Source organism: Xiphophorus hellerii, chromosome 10 (genome assembly GCF_003331165.1).
Source record: "Xiphophorus hellerii strain 12219 chromosome 10, Xiphophorus_hellerii-4.1, whole genome shotgun sequence".
Classification (NCBI taxonomy): domain Eukaryota; kingdom Metazoa; phylum Chordata; class Actinopteri; order Cyprinodontiformes; family Poeciliidae; genus Xiphophorus; species Xiphophorus hellerii.
In genome coordinates this window covers 22,326,528-22,343,043 of record NC_045681.1, presented here as the reverse complement: position 1 = coordinate 22,343,043, position 16,516 = coordinate 22,326,528, and the positions used below count along the sequence as shown (strand labels likewise).

Sequence of the window (16,516 nt, the reverse complement as noted above, 5' to 3'; positions counted from 1 at the left end):
CAGGATTTGCCAGGAATTTTTGCCATGTGAACTGCTATTCCACAGACAAAACCTCTTCAGTAACAGTGAAAAATGGCAACAAAAAAAACTAAAAGTTATCTGTAATAAAATAAGTACAGTTTGGACACAGAACTCAGACCACAACCCAGAACAGGTTAAAGCTGCAGTATGTGACTTTTATTTAAAAAAGAAAAAAATGCTTTCATTTGTGTTAAAACTGTCAACATGTTGTGATAGTATGTCATGAGACAGATACTCTATGAAAAAAATCATTTGACGAAATGCTCTGCTTCCGGTCAAGAACAACCAATCAGAGCTAGGAGGAGGAACTTAGCGCTGTCAATCATTCTCATGTATACAGTCCTAAAATGTTGCTCAAGCTACCGTTACAGAAAAAACATTTGTCTGCTGTCATCAGTGGCCATTCTAACTAGCCTTAGCATTCACAACAAGCTATGCTAACTGCAGTATAACAGAAAGCAAGGGGAGAAAGTGGGAGGGAAATGAGCAACGCTACACAGAGGGGGACTGACGGCGTTAAGACCCGCCTCCTAGTTCTGATTGGTTGTTTCTTGATAGCAGAAAGCAGAGGAGTTTAAGTTGGTATCAGACAGGTAATCTGTCTCATGACCTAGGCCATAGTGACAGTTTCAACAAATATTGTAAAAAAAAAAAAAAAAAGGTGTTTTTTATAAAAGTTACTTACTGCAGCTTTAAATAAGTTATATTGACAGCAATTTGATATTTGACTTCTTCTCCATTGTCAAGTCTTACTTTAGCCAGTTGATGTCTGATTCGGTTCTAGCCAAGTTGGGTGTGTCTCCAGCAGCAGGTCGAACGTCGTTCAGTTAAAAAAAAAGCTTCTACCAGTTCCTGCACAACACTCTTTTCAGATTGCGACTTGTAAAAACATTTAAAAAAGCACGCATCCTCTTCGTTCCGCTCAATCACACTCTACTTTGGGTTGTTCCGTTGCATTGCCGCCAAATAAAACCCATTAAGGTTTGTGGTCGCAACGTGCCTCTATCTAACAAAGCAAAAAGCACAGAGCATCTAGAAATCAGGAAGCTCGTCTTTCTCCGGGCAGCGTAGAATAATATTTGAACACCGTGTGTCTTTTCCTCTCAGTTTCGCCACATGATGGATTGGATTCCTGTCGTTAAAATGAATAAACCTTTCACGATTCTTTCTGCCTCGCGGACGGTGACAACCGCAGCCCCGTCAGGTTGTTTTGCTTTCCTGAAAGCGTTGTAGATGTATGATGAGGATTTCCGTTGACAGAGCTGTTGAATTTCTCCCCTGTGCGCCAGCCGGCGTCCGCATGCCCCCCCTCAGGCAACCTCCCACACTGAGCTGTGAACTGAGTAACTCTAATTTCCTTTGATTCTGTCATTTTCCCTCTAAGTGTGCGTATTCAGTCCTTCGCCTTCTATTCGTCTACTTGACACATTGAACTTTTATTCCCTTTACTTTCCAGTCTAAGCCTAATCTTGGGCTTTTTCTTTTAGCAACTTCAAAAAAGCGGTTCAACGTTCAATAGTTGCTGTAAAATGAGCAATTATCACAGTTTCGCTCCATAAATATTGACCAATTTTGGTTGTTTTTACTTGGAATTAATGGAAGAAGAAAAAAAACTGAGGAGTTACTCTTCCAGTTTTATAGAGCTCTAGGACTTTTTCCAAGCTTTGTTTTAAGTCAATGCATACCGCTGCTGGGTGATGGATTTGAAGCTCTTTTTAAAAAAAACAACACTAGCACAATCAGTTTAATTGGGGAAATAGGAGGATGAGAGGGAACTTCAAAGTGGGAGGAAATCTGCCCTACTCATGCAACCCCTCGCTCTCCCTGGAAAGGGTGGCAGTGGAAAATGTGATCCTGAACAATGTCTTCCATTATAGGTAGAGGTCTTTGAGGTCCGCCGAACCATTAGCATGTCCACTCCTCTAGGTGTTGGTAGTTTGGAGGTCTGCGATATGTGACCTGGCAGCAGGAGCTAAGATGGTTAGCAGATATAGTGTGCAACAGTCCAGGAACGGGATACTCGTTTTCTCTGATATCCTGTATTGCAGTCGAGCCCACCCAACCTGAGGTCAAGTCAAGACCAACTCTAGAGTGTATCCAGACAAGACCAAGACCTTTTGGGGCTGAGACCAAGTCGATACCAAGACCAGTTTTAACACTAACATTACGTGACATTATCTATTGTTCGCTAAGCTGGGTGGCAAACAGCTGACAGGAAACGGAAATCAGTGCCAATAATCATACAATACACTATATGCCATACACAGTTAGCTAGCTTACTATGTGTAGCTAATATTGACTATATCTTTTTGTGTGACGGCCAGGTAAAGAATTTTGGTCACGAGGCAGACTGCTAACATTACCGAGCTTTGCTAACTTACACATAGCTCAACTTTCTTTGTGCTTCCTTTCTAAGTGACACTTTGTCTCTGAAAGCGAATCATTGCAGGATTTACAAATACTTATGTTATCTTAATTGCAATTGTTAGTGTGTGGGTTATCATTAGCGTGTTGATTTATGTTGACTTGCTCCCTCACTTTGGAAAAATAAGACATTTCTACTTAAACACTTTGAAATAAATAAATTCAGACACACTACATCAATTGCCAAAAGTTGGCTTGCAGAGGTCCGGACACTCTGTTCACCGTTGTGATTTGCCTCCAGAACAAAGAGCTCAGTGCTTTGGAGTGCATCTTCCTTCCTGAAGATGACTATGGGAACTCACAAACGCGCGCACACATACAGGGACACACACGTTCAAACAGCCTCGTGCCGACTCCGCTGGCATAATTAGAAACATTTGGGATCATTTGCAAAAAAACACAAGCTCTGATGGGATCCAGATGCACAGTTGGATTTCACAGAATATACAGGAACCCTTATTTACAAGGGGCCGTTGCTGGCTTCTCACCCAGGGAGATGTGTGTCTGCATGCGTGTGTGTGTCTGTGTGTGCGTGTGTGTGTGTGTGTATGTTTGCTGCCTATGTTTGTTCACATACTCAGTGGGTGCTTTAGATTGGATCATCCATAGTCTGTTCAGACTCAGTTCAGTAGCTTTTATTTTTATTTGGTTACATAATGTAAGCCCAATAAAGCAATGTTTTAAACAATGTTTTGTTCTCGTCACTTCAGTTTTCTTCTTCTATTGGTGGAAACTTCTGTGTTGAACTTCTTCTTCTTTCAGTCATGATGTTTCCTGAAGGAGACATCCATCGATGAATTCATTGTTTGAAATCAGTCACGTTTTGGTAAATGCTGCCATCTAGTGGACTTTACAAGCTTGGAGTATTTGCCTTTTTTCTTTTTCAAAAACGGCTCTTTTTTTTCCAGATTTGCTCATTATGAGGTAGATTTCCCTACATTGTTTATAAGATCTATATTAGCAGTACTGCAGAAAGGTAGAAGCTAGAACCAATGGATTCTAAGGTGCTGTTGACCACATCATATTAACCAAAAACCTACTACCTACCTGGGATCAGGTTCCTCTATCCTCAGACACACTGTGAGGTTCTAGGTTGTATTGGCACCTGGCAGAAAACTCTCTGACTCAGTTTTCTGTCCTCTGCTATTCTCACTGTGCAAAGAAAACAGAGGAAGGAACCAAAGCATACGTTACTCTTAGAAAGGAATAGAGAAAGAGGGCAAGTTAAACCACATTTTTAAAATTTACTTGCTGAAATAATAGAGATGTACAGATTATACCACAGATTTGGTAAGATTGGACCTTCTGATACTGACTTGATCTGATTCTGATTCTTCTTTAACTATTAAAATATCAAAATATTGTTGGAAATGTTTCTAGCCTTTCTGCCATAAATTACTAATATTAAGACCAAAGACCAGGTCATACTGTGTGTTGCGTAGAATGATTTATGTGGAACAGCGGTTTTACTGATGTAGTGTCATTTTTTTTTTAACTCATTATTGGGTCTTCCAGGGCTTTGACTGTAAAAAGCAGTGTTTGTATATTCCATAGGGAATTTAGATCCTCGTATGAACACAAGGGATTTAATCCTGCTTCTTCCATGACAGACAGAAGGTGAAAGGTTAAAATGCTGAAACAGAGAAGCGTTGCAGTATTTGACCACCCTTCTTGTGATCTGGCAAGATCTCGCGCTCTCCAGCAGCCTGAACTGAGCCACAAACATGTCTCAACACATGTTAGAAAATAGTTTTCTTTTGAACAGCTTCCTGTGCTTCCTTGGATTTCTCCTAATACCTTGACAATACCAACAAGAGGAAACGACGAATCTCTTTGCTGCAGACACAACTTCCACAAGAAGCAAGAATGTTTCTTGTCATTCCTTTGATTTGGAGTAAAGCACTTTGGATTTCCTTTTCTATGAACGATGGCATACAGATAAACCTGGCTCAGTAGTGTTTAGGTATGGTGCATTCACTGAGCAGAAAAAAAACACAAGATTAGAGTTTTTTTCTGGTCGGATTGCGAATGATTCTGGTATCTAGATGAGTACTCAGTGCATTTTCTGAACGTAGCTGTTTATCAGAAACAATGCTGACCTTTTCACAGTGCCAACAGCATTCTGCTAACAGGTCAGAACAACTGCAAGCCTTCAGTATCCATCACCACCTCCTGCATCATCTGAAAGCATGATGTTGCTTCAAAACGCCAGTGCTAGTGAAAAGCTCAAAAGGTGGATCAGGTGCCGCTGAAATGGTCCATGGAAGGGAGAATCCCTGCAGAAACAGAGGAGTTAGGGAAGTTGACGGGTGGATCTTTTTCAAGATGAGTGGATGTTTGTACCTGGCGACGGCCGACAGAGAGTTAGCCTCACTTCAGCTGGGGAATTCTTGAACAGCTTTAGCACTTTCTGCACCAAGAGATGAACAGTGGTTTACACAGATATCAGGGTTCACTGAGGCCCATTCATGAAGGGATATTTCAGAACTTTTGAAGTTAAGTACAATTGAACAGCGATAAGAAGCAACTGTAGTTTCTGCTGCAGATAACTCTCTTGCTGTCTTCATTTAGCTTAAACCTGAATGACTTGGTCGTTCCGGCTCATTATGTAATAGAAAGGTAAGCTTGTGTAAAAATATATATATATAAAAAAAACATTCACTTAAACCATTTAAAGTAATTATGAGTTTCATAATTTATGTGTATTAATGTAGTAGTAAAACTAAAAGGACATTGACATGATTAACCCTACACACAAGGGGCCAGGGAAAGAAAGAATACAAAAACTAAATTCTAACCCACAAAAGCATGAGAAATCTTAAAACTAATTAGTTAAATATGAAAAACAAAGAGTGACAAATCTCAAAACAAACCCCCAAAGATTATGAAAGTTCCTGTTTCACACAGAAAGATCATTGGTGGCGCATCACCTCTGACCTTCATTTCCTCTTTAAATAGTTGCCATTTTTAAACATTTCCACGACATATAAATGTGACGACCAGTTAATTGTTAATGAAAGTGAATTTGTGTAAATCGCGATGACAGCTTTGAGACTTTGAGTTGTTTTAAAACAGGACAAACTTGATGACTCTGGCCTGCTTCAAACTAGATGTTAGCTTCAGCATCCAGGTCCAGCTAACCTGGATTAGCACTAAGCGAAGACACCGACACAGCCACCGCATCAAATAAATACCTAAAAGTATCTAGTTAACAACTATTTACAGTCATGACAACAGTAACAAACAATTTAAAAACCCAATTTTACACATACTGGATAGGACAGCTCCTTCAGCGACTGGCCGTTGATAGCCAGCAGGACATCGCCCTCCTGAATTCTGCCGCTTTGCTCCGCAGGCTGGCCAGGGAAGAGCTGCTTTACCCGGACCAGGCTGCTGAAGGCCTTGGTGGGTGGGTCCAGCTCACACATCAGGAAGCTAAATCCCAGACCATTGACGTCTTTGGTCAGAGTCACCTCCTTAACATTTTCTTGGGGTTTTGGAGGAGGAGGCAGGACAGTGAAGCAATAGTGATAAGGTCAAAGGTCGTGTCGAGGTTGGATAGAAGAAACAGATGTGGGAAAGAAAGGACAAATGAAACCCAAACAGTAGCTGCTACTCCATTACAAATGTGAATGCAAATGTGATACTTTTTTTTTTTTTTTTTTTTTTGGATATTCTGCTAATGTCAGAAAAACACAGTGTCGTAGTTGTGGTATTAACACTGAAGAAGAAATCTCATTGAAGTCACAACGAGTAAGCTTGTTTGCGTAATAAGTCAAATAAAAACATGGCGGCGATGGATGTAAACATGCACTCATCATCTGTCAGCCAATCAGAGGAGACGTTGGCGTCTTAGTGAGGCGTTGGAGCGTCAAGCCCCGCCTACTTGGGAGCGGCTACGTATGCGGCGTTTTGACTTAAGAAAATTGTAGTCGGCCATTTTACAGAAGAGCTATGGATTCAACAGTTTTGAACGACAAACTAAACTTCTGATGAACTGTGCGATGCTGCGAGAGCTCCGATGCATTTCTAATGCAACTGATATTATCCCAGTAAAGGCTGAGATGATATTTACCTTGATGGATGGAACTCATTTAAATGCTAAGTAAGACATAACATTTCCATATCTTTGCTCCTGCCACTGCTAATGGAATATTATATCATCTTCTTTATTGCAGCAACATATATCCTAAGGCTCTGTCCACACTAACAGACACTTTGCTTTCGTTGCATTTTCTGTATCATTTACAGTTTGATAGTGAGTCGTAATTTCATAGCTCAGTGTTCACAACAGAAAATATATAAAGCAATATGATAATTCAACATTGAGAGTGAAATACATTTCACACCTTCTGGATACAGCTGAAATTAGAGCCATCTGTGGGCAGTTTCTGGATATTACAGATGTATGACGGACGTCTTGTTGACTGACTAGTAAACAAATGTTGCTGTATGAAAAAACTCAAATACTAACAGTCACACTTTCCAATAAATATATATAGGAACTGCTATGATATTAAATAAATCAGCAATTTCTGTGGTAATTAGAATTGGGTTCTAGGGCTGGGCAATAACTCAATAACAATGCATATCACAATAAAGGCATGATAAATATCAATAGATAGTACAGTATGTCCAATATAATGTTCAATCATTTCACCGAACTCCAATCCAGGAATGCACAGCATTCTGGGAGATGTAGGCAGAAGAAAGGCTTTAGCAGCTCAACCTTTCATGGCCAGCTAAGCTAGGTTGGTGGCATCAACTAAATCACTCGCTCGTTGGTTACCTAGCAACAACCTATTGCGTGACATGGTTTAGGTTTCATCACCGTACCTCATAATTGCTTAAAAAAAAAAAAAAAACAACTGCATGGAGTGGACGGAGAAAATGAGTGAAACATCTTGAGATTAAACTGGGTAAAGCAGGAAAGGTTACATATCAGTTGGCAGTATTTCAGATATTAAAACAATCAATAACTATAGATATCGACTGATATCAAACACTTGTATTGTGATATGTTTTCCAGCATATCGTCCAGCCCTAGGCTCTAATTACCATAGCATCAATACTGTTTTATGGACCACTATGAGGCATATGTAATGTCTTCATTGGATTTTTTTTCCAGTTTCCGTGTTTTCAGTTGTACTTTTTGTGCCGCTGTAGGCTGTTTAGTAGCCAATGCTCATTTGTCAGAAAATCAATTTTTAGGTTTGAAAAATATGTTTCTCTTGCTCCAAAATCCTCAAAAAGTTGTTATTCCTAATCTCAGTTGTTAATATTCAGAAATAAGCTGTCCTCTGTTGATCTTTCCTATCGTCTAGATTTTCAAAACTTCGTTTAGATTTTGCTTCAAAATCTAGACGAGGTTTTAACAGAGAAAAGATTTTAATAGTGCATCCGTAGACTTTTGTTTATCAAGAGACTTCAAGCGCTTCTGCAATATTGGTTTTTCACATGAAACCACAACACTGGAGGCATTTTTAATGACCTGACTAAGCTTCAAGCTAGAAAAGTTACTGATTGATAAAAATGTGGAAAATGAGGAACACCTGTTTTGGGCAAATCTTTAGCCCAGCACCACTTCAGCCATGCTGAAAACGTCTTTTCCTGAAAGTTGAAATAATTTTAGCTCCTTAATTTTAGTTAATTTAAGATTTGAAGCTTTCCTGGCATCACACATTGGATGTCACTCAGTTACTCGGCCTGTAATGGAAAGTCTAATCCACCTGTGTACTTTGAAAGAAGTCAGTATAGGAAGATAGGTGGAGTGGTCAAAGATTAAGGGAAGTCTGGATGAGGTCAGGGTCAATACAGCAGTGTAAACATTCACAGGCAGCCAAAACCTTTCTACCACCTGAGACAGTTATAAACACAGAGCCTCAGATTTCCTCCTCTGCTGGTTGCTCTCCTCCATTTTGATGTGGAGGACAATATATAAAATGTCACACTTGTACTTATTTAACTGGAACTATCTCTAATGAGGAAGTCCGCTGTAAACTTTGCAGTGGGAGCTTAAGAGTTTGTGAACATGAAGGTCTTAGTCATCTGAAACAACAGAAAGAAGAGAGGTCCAAAATTCCTCCTCAACAGTGTCAGAGAACAAGTATTTTAGGTTATTGCTTCTAAATGTGGTTCCGTTACATTTTACAATCAGTGTACTGCACGTTATGGAACATTTGTAATGACTTCCAACTTTTTAGTGTTGTGCAATTCAGTCCACTGGTCCTAACCTGCGTTGAAATGTCCTACCATCAGTGACGAAGCTGTAGTCTCTGGAACGGTCAGACCTCGTGCTTGTGGGAGAGCTGAGGGATGACGAACTGTTGAGTCTCAGATGGCTGGTGGTTTGACGAACTCTTTGATTGGACACCGGACTGTCTGCATCAGCAATCACAGAAACCTTAGGCAGGTTGACTGACTCCCGTCTCACAACAAAGTAGACCACCTAGATGATAGAAGAGCAGAGCAGTTAATAGCCCTCACAAGACACATTTGAACATGTCATATGAAGATTTCTGCAACCAAATCTATGTCTGTTTTTGCTAAATGAGGCCTAGTATTCTAAGCATATTTGGCCACTTTTGTAAAAACTGCCTTAGAAAAGACAGTCATGACTTTGAAGCATTTTGTAGGGAGTACAAAATGGACAGCTGTCCAGTCCCACTGTGAACAAAGAGCTGTGTCTGTATTCTCAACACAATCTTAAGCATGTTCCTGGGGCATGTTGGACTCCACCAGGAGGGGCTTCAAGTCCCTGAAATTTATGATCAGTTTCTCAAGGTGCAGTCCTGGAGAGGAGGATGTCTAGTTTGGAAACCTCAAGGTCTCGTAATTTCTTTTCGTGGATTTAGTGGTTGTCTTGGCTTCCTCAGGCCAGGACCTACATTCAGTAGGTACTACTACAGCAGTTTTCAGTCAGGTCTGAACTGGCCAATGTTCAGAATTGGTTCCTTCAAATCTGAAGCTATGGTTCTTGACTGCCAAAACATGAACTTTTCTTTCTGGGTTTGGGTCAGCGATTGCCTCAAGTGGAGAGCATGTTGGTGTCTTGTTAGTGAGTGATGGTGGAAGCAGGGGAAGATAGATGGATTGGATCTCCATTTGCTGTAATGCAGGCGTTGGTTGCATAGCTATTTGTGGTAAAGAAAAACTGAGCCAAAAATCTCCCATACTCATTATCCTCATTACCAGATTTTGGATAAGTGGAAGACGATGGATGTATTGGTGGGCCCATCAGAAGAATTGCAGATTTTTGGAGTGCAGTTCAAAACCATGCTATTCCCATCCATTATACATATCAGTTAAGTTCACAAACCATGACCAGATCATGATTATTACATTGCAGACGGTATCAGATTCACTAGACTTCATATTACTGGGACTTGTCCCAACTGAAATGTGTTCTGCAACCATTCCCAAAATTAGCTTTTGAGACGCCAAAACTTCCAATTGTCATCTGCATATACAAGTTGTTTGCTCTCGTGCTGTGCTTTACCTCCCCGGTTTTACCCAGACACTCCACGGCCTGCTGGTAGGTGAAGCCATGAAAGTTAATCCCATCAACCTCCAAAATTCTATCACCTGTAAAGTAAAAAAAAAAAAAAGTGAAAAATAAAGACAGAAAAACAGTCAGACTGATCAGACTTTACACATTGATACGTTTGAAACAGAAGTGTACCTGTGTGTAAACGTCCGTCTCTCTCTGCTGCCCCTCCGGGAACGAGGCTCTTGATGTAGATTCCCCCGTTTTGAATGTTAGTGTTTGCTGCACCCTAATTAGTCAAGAAGAGGATTTCCTTATTTACATTCATGATATGCTGAGTTATTTTATTTATTTAGCACCTTCTAAGAGCAACTGTATTTACTTAAAGTGGTTCCCACAATTTACCACATAGACTTGGACTAAAAACATTCTTGTATATCATGACCAACCAAAAGAGTCACTATTTTCATGCTAATCAGTTATAAGATGAACTTGTGTTTTGTCATACATGTTTCTTTTTCTTGCTTGGTTACAGTTGTATTTTAGATTCACTCAACCACAGTCATTAGGGTTTATACAGAAACTTTCTAAATTTGTAATATTTAGTTTGATATATCTTATGACTAAGATATAATAATGTCCTTAGAATCTGACATGCTGTATTTTGGTGGTGTAAAGTTCTGTGTCATGCTCTGGCTCAGTTTTGCTGAGGTTATCAGTGTGGATGAGCCAACTCTTGGCATCCCCATCTAATCCTGTCAGACCTCAGATGTTAATCAGCTTAAGTGGAAGAGTCTTTGTGGCCCACTGCTTCAGATCAGGTGCTACAGTTGACCGTTCACTGCCAGCATTGAAAGCACATTCATCAGAATGACAGGTTTTCGAAAGTAAAGCCGGAACACTCACAGAGATGCTGATGCCCAGATTTCCAGAGATCTTCCTGAGCTCCACAGAGATCTCCTCTGACCCCACACAGTTCAGAGATGGAGGTATAGGGCAGCCGTCCTGAGGCAAATAAAACACAAGGACCTTGTTATTACATGGTGTATTAGTCCATGTAGTAAACAATAAGAATATCCCAACAGGAGAAAAGATCAAGATTTAAGCCAAAAGATTTGAAGGGAACACAGAAGCTACAATAAGAAAATACAGTTTTTCAAAAATACACACAAAAAAAACACACCTTAAGGAGTTGACTGAATATGAATACCAATGACATCATGGAAAGGAAAAACTAAGTGTAGCTTGAGTTTGAGTGTTGTCAGTGTCCTCGAAAAAATCATTTGATATCTACCAGATGAACCATGATGAGCAATGCGTCATTCATTTGGAGTGAGATTTTCAGCTGCTTCCATCCACTGCCACTGTGTTTCTCCCAAAGGCTTAAGTAATGCCAGCTGTCTGGAGAAATAGAACTGCTGATACCCATTCTAATTGTAGCAACAATGCTGGTCAGAACTGGACTAAATACAAAACAGGTAGATTAGGCTTGTCATCATTTTATAAATCTTCACTTTATATAATATTATACTTTTGTATTTTATGGTTTAAGTAGCCATTGTGTTATGTGCTGATAACATTTATGCAGGTATTAAACGTCCTCTTCATTAATCCCAAATATGTAAATTAAAAATGGCTTTTAGTGGGGCGTGCTGTGGTGGCGCTAGCACGCCCCACGTTTGGAGGCCTTAGTCCTCGACGCGGACGTCGCGGGTTCGACTCCCGGTCCCGACGACCTTTGCCGCATGTCTTCCCCCCTCTCCTCATCCTCCTTCCTGTCTGCCTACTGTGGAAAAAATACGAGCCACTAGCACCGCAAAAACTCTTCGGAGAAAAAAAAAAAAGGTTTTTAGTGGTCTGATGTAATGTTCCAACTTAAATTGTTTTCATTAGCTCTACGTGGAAAATCATAACAGGAAAAAAGCTTGAAAACATCAGTCTTTGTAATTAATTTATATTATAAGTTTCACTGAGCTATTATATATTATTATATAATATATTATGAATTACTGAATTAATTTAAGTCCTTTAAAATGGCTCTACCTGGGTACTGAGGGCTCGAACGTCTCGTGGGACGTGCAGCCTGTTGGAGGCCTTTGGTGTCATCATGACGGAGACGATCTCATCCAGGCTATCGTCTCCTGAACGTCCGTCTGTGATCAGCGTAGTCTGGGACCCATATTTTCTCAACACAGGAGAGCGAACGCTGGTGGGACTTAGTGGGACTGTGGAGAAAAAAACCCAACAAAACTTCATTCTCTGCTTTTCTTTTCAGAGTTACTCATCTGAATCCATGAAATGATTTTGTGGAAAGGGATATTTTCAGACAAAATTGCTTTGACCTTCCTCTGTTCTTTCAAAATGCAAATGCGCAAGCTACCCGAAGTAAACACGCCAGCTGAAGCCTAACCGGTCTGTTTCTTTATATGTTCACTATCTTTATATTCAAAAATTCTGACATTTAATTCAAAGAAAAACGGCAGAATTCTGACTTTAATTTAAGAATTTTTTTTAGTGGCACTGGTCCTTTTCCATGCTTGCATAAAAAAAAAAATAAAAAATAAAAAATCTAAAATATATAAATCAAGTTAGGACATAAATTTTTGGAGATATACCTTAGCTGTATTAATTTTGTGAAATATGTTTTTGAATGTTGCTGTGTGTGTTTGTTTTAAGGCAGACAGCTCAGTGTGTGGCAAACATGCTAACTGAAACCTCTTAGCTTTTTAAAATTCGATCTTTGAATTTATTTCAGTTTTAAAGAAAACAATTTTTTTTCCAAAGATATTTTCTAACGTGTGATTTCAAATTTCAAATCAAGTTAGCATGTATGTTTTCTCAGTTATATTGTATATTTTTAAGAAAAATTTCTGGACATGACTGTGACTGTAAACATGATAACTTCACAACGGATCAAGCTAGCAAGTTGTCTGTTAAAGATGCTACCTAGTACTTATTCTGCCAGTTAATCTAGAGAAATTGTACTGAAATAATAATAATAGCTGTATTTTTTTTCTACAATATCTTTGAATTTGTGACTCAATTTAACATGTAGGTTTTTTTAAGTATATAGAAAAGCATTTTTAACTGCCTGTGTTTACGCTAACAAACAAGCTAGCAAGGCACCTGTTCAACATGTCGACACCTAATCTGCTACTAAATTAGTGCTGAAAAACTGTTCTGAATAGATTTTTCATCCAGATAGGTTAGATAAATATCCTTTTTTTTCCAAGATATTTTTATTTTATTTTGTCTCCAGAAATAGAAACCCTGTCAGTTATAGGGTGTAGCCTTAGTGCTAACACAAACCCCCACAATTAAAATGACTAAAGATGAAAGGGCATTTCTATCCAAACAGTAAAGGATAGAAATGAAACAAATATTTCTATAATTCTAGCAACCATTTTACATCGTGTTAAAATATGTGCATTTGTGGAGTATGACTACTCGTGCTCTACTATTGATATAGAGCACATGAAGCACCTTTAGGCTGAGAGACGATGAGCTGCACTTCCTCAGGGCTGCCCTCCATGACCTCTCCTGCCTCGCTAAAAGTGACGCCCTCCAGGCTGACGTGGTTCAGGGATATCAGGCGACCCCCTGAAGGCAAAGGTCAAACATTAAAGGGTGACCCCACCAGAGCATGTGGAACACAATCTGTCCTTCTGAGCACATGACTTGATACATACTGCCCACAGTCATTCATCAAAGGTGTAGAAGAATTCAATAAGTAAGATTTAAACATTAGAGCAAGGTGTAAACTAATTTTTAAAAATCTAGATGATACATTTTTAAGTATCATTTAATGTAAAATGAATATGTTTTAGTATTATAGGCATGTACCTGGTCTGATGCGTCCGTCCTTGTCTGCAGGTCCTCCAGGCACAATGGAGGCGATAAAAATGCCCAAGTCATAGCGGCCTATTGTGTCCTCTCCAACTATAACTATACCTGTGTAAGTACAAGTTACAGTTTAAATAAACTGAATAAAATGAGACTTTTACCGTTGTTTTGTGCTCAGTGTCAAATTGGACCAAACATTTCCTGTTTCAGGTCAGTTAAGATTACCAAAAGTGAAATGCGAGAAAAATTAGATTTTGATAACAGGCTTTTTATTATGGAGTGAAAAGTGCCAAATTACACTAGATAACTACCTTATGTTATAACTATTTTAATGTGTCATAATTTTTTTTAGACTGGAAATAAATACAGCAATATTAAATATAGAAAGTAAATGTATTGACTTCATTTTAAAAACTACATATTAGTATTTTATGTATAGTAAATTATTCCTGTGCTGGAGCGCACCATGAATGAATTTAAACCATCAACTTCACCCATCAAACTCAGTGGGCGGGACTAGGACTGCTTCTGTTGACATGTTGCAGCGTGACATCACAAGACCCCGCCCCCCAGCTTCCTGCTGGAGGGCAAAAAGCTGCTCGCCAACAATAACTACCACTGGTTTAACCTGGCAAGTTGTCAACTTTCCACACTAAATTTTAAATGTATTTGTAATATAGAGAATGAAAAAGGGACACAGTGTTTTGCTAATAATTGTCAACACTCCAACAGCTAACATTCACATTCTAACCCTAGGAAAACATTTAGCAATAACTAGGAGTTACACATTCTGGGTTATATGCAGTGCAGAGTGATATCCTTACCCAAGCCTAGTTTTGGGTCTTTCTTCAGTGAAACACAGATGACTTCCCTCTCCGAAGGAGTGCCCAGTTTAGGCGGCGTTTCTGTTGGACGAGTGATACGACCAACCATTAGCCAAAAGGAGAAATCGCTCTGAATGAGTGAGGAGACACGAAATTCTCTTGAAGGGGAAACTACTGGCTGACTAGAGCAGAAGCACACAAGCACATGTAGTTGGGCTGTAAGTGTGAAGACGCTGTGCCTCGGGCTGCTGGGGATCCGGAATGGGCCTCCGACCCGCTCCTCTGGGAACAGGATGGAGAGCGTAAACCTGTGCTGCTGCGCTGGCTGCTGGAGCAGGTGCTGCTGAAGGAACACACGAAGGAGAAAGATGAGAAATGAATTTACATAAAATAGTTTAGACTTTGTGCATAGGGGAAGTAATGTTTTCAAGAGGGAAAAAAAGCAAGTACATTTCATGGTTTTCTGTGGAAAAGCATTTATACATTGGAAGTTTTACACATCTTGTCAGGTTTTAGCTTAACTTCAATGTCTTTCATTAGCATTTTATGAGGTAAAACAAACTAATGGATAACAGTAAAGTGAAAGAAAAGGATGTATACAGACTCGACGTATTTTTGAATACATTTTTTTTAAAGTTAACAGGAAATTTGAAAATATCACTAGATAACTGTGTTATTGGAGAACATGATTAACAATACCTAAACATCAACTATAAGTCTTAAAATAGGCAAATACAAAGAATACAGTTAAAATAAATATACATTTTTTGCACTTCCGTTGTTTCATCCTAATTAAAGTGTCCAAAACTCATTGATCTTTTATCTGTAACTTATTTCATTTGCTGAAGTTGTCAGCATGTAACAGGTAAACACAGGCAGTTACGGAGTTCTGGTGAATAAACATAGTACTGAGTTTACTATGTTGCCATTATGCTTCCAACCATTTCACCAAAGAGACTCTTTAACCTGTCTTTGCTATCACTGTTAGTGATGTATTAAACAAACTATAATAAGTAAACAAACAACGCTTAGCCTGGAGGTGATACATGTAAAGCCTGGTGGCCCGCCAGACTTATAATACACTCAGGGAAACCCTGATTAGTACAAAAGGTAAAAAAAATACCTGTGATGTTTCACACGGGCCTCGATTCTGGCTGCGACGTCGTCACACAGCTTGATCAGCGACTCTTCCTGTGGCGTGGTCAGGCCGCTGTCGTCCTGGGGCGTCTCGGAACACGAAATGGACTTGAGCTGGCTGCTCTGAGCGCGGCACACAGCTGCGTACTTCACAATGTTGTCCTCTGGACAAAGATGCAGAGGTTATGCTTGCCATCCTCTACAGCATGCAAGAGTAGTGGCTGAAGCGCAGAGCTGCGATGGAATGTAGTCCCTTCTGCTAAATACGTGCAATGAAACTACAAAGGAAGTCCGGCAGCGGACGTCTACGCCGCCAAACCTTACCTGAGACCAGGCTGTGGCTTAGCTGCCGGGAGCTCATCTCATTGTTAAACTTGTGCTGGGCAGAACAGAGGTTACACAAGTACTTGGCTATCCTGGACCTCTCTGTGATAAAGTTGTATTTCTTCCGGCTGCCCCGGCACTCGATTATAAATTTTCTCTTCTGCAGATTCATAAAAGATGCGCGTTTTAGACCACGAACAGAAACACGTTACAATGTCACGTGGCACTGTGGAGGACTCTCTCACGCTAGAGGAGATGGTAGCCGTCTCCCTCCAGAAGAAATTCTGAGCGGTGGACCGGCAGCCATCTTTAACCTCGTAGACGATGACACCTTTGGCACAAACTCCGAGAACAATCTCTCCGTCCGAAGGCCTTTTCTCCCGTATCACACGGTGGAACAAGACGCCGTATTCAGGCAACTGCTGACAAATCTGCAGGATTAAGAACAGAACAGCCG

General features: G+C 39.9%; 1 protein-coding gene across 1 annotated transcript in view; it reads right to left on the bottom strand.

Annotated features, from left to right (window-relative positions):
• Window positions 1-3,064: 3,064 nt before the first annotated feature.
• Window positions 3,065-16,516, bottom strand: part of frmpd2 (FERM and PDZ domain containing 2) — a 28,453-nt gene continuing 15,001 nt past the window's right edge. The window contains exons 14-29 of the mRNA XM_032574846.1: window positions 16,305-16,490; window positions 16,003-16,219; window positions 15,736-15,899; window positions 14,599-14,941; window positions 13,775-13,882; window positions 13,415-13,531; window positions 11,975-12,156; window positions 10,838-10,936; window positions 10,127-10,220; window positions 9,944-10,029; window positions 8,698-8,893; window positions 5,718-5,932; window positions 4,789-4,855; window positions 4,545-4,721; window positions 3,493-3,597; window positions 3,065-3,219 (exon numbers count right to left, since the gene is read on the bottom strand). Coding sequence (XP_032430737.1) covers window positions 4,684-4,721; window positions 4,789-4,855; window positions 5,718-5,932; window positions 8,698-8,893; window positions 9,944-10,029; window positions 10,127-10,220; window positions 10,838-10,936; window positions 11,975-12,156; window positions 13,415-13,531; window positions 13,775-13,882; window positions 14,599-14,941; window positions 15,736-15,899; window positions 16,003-16,219; window positions 16,305-16,490 — 2,112 coding nt within the window. The 3' untranslated portion in view covers window positions 3,065-3,219; window positions 3,493-3,597; window positions 4,545-4,683. The remainder of the gene's footprint in view (window positions 3,220-3,492; window positions 3,598-4,544; window positions 4,722-4,788; window positions 4,856-5,717; window positions 5,933-8,697; window positions 8,894-9,943; window positions 10,030-10,126; window positions 10,221-10,837; window positions 10,937-11,974; window positions 12,157-13,414; window positions 13,532-13,774; window positions 13,883-14,598; window positions 14,942-15,735; window positions 15,900-16,002; window positions 16,220-16,304; window positions 16,491-16,516) is intronic.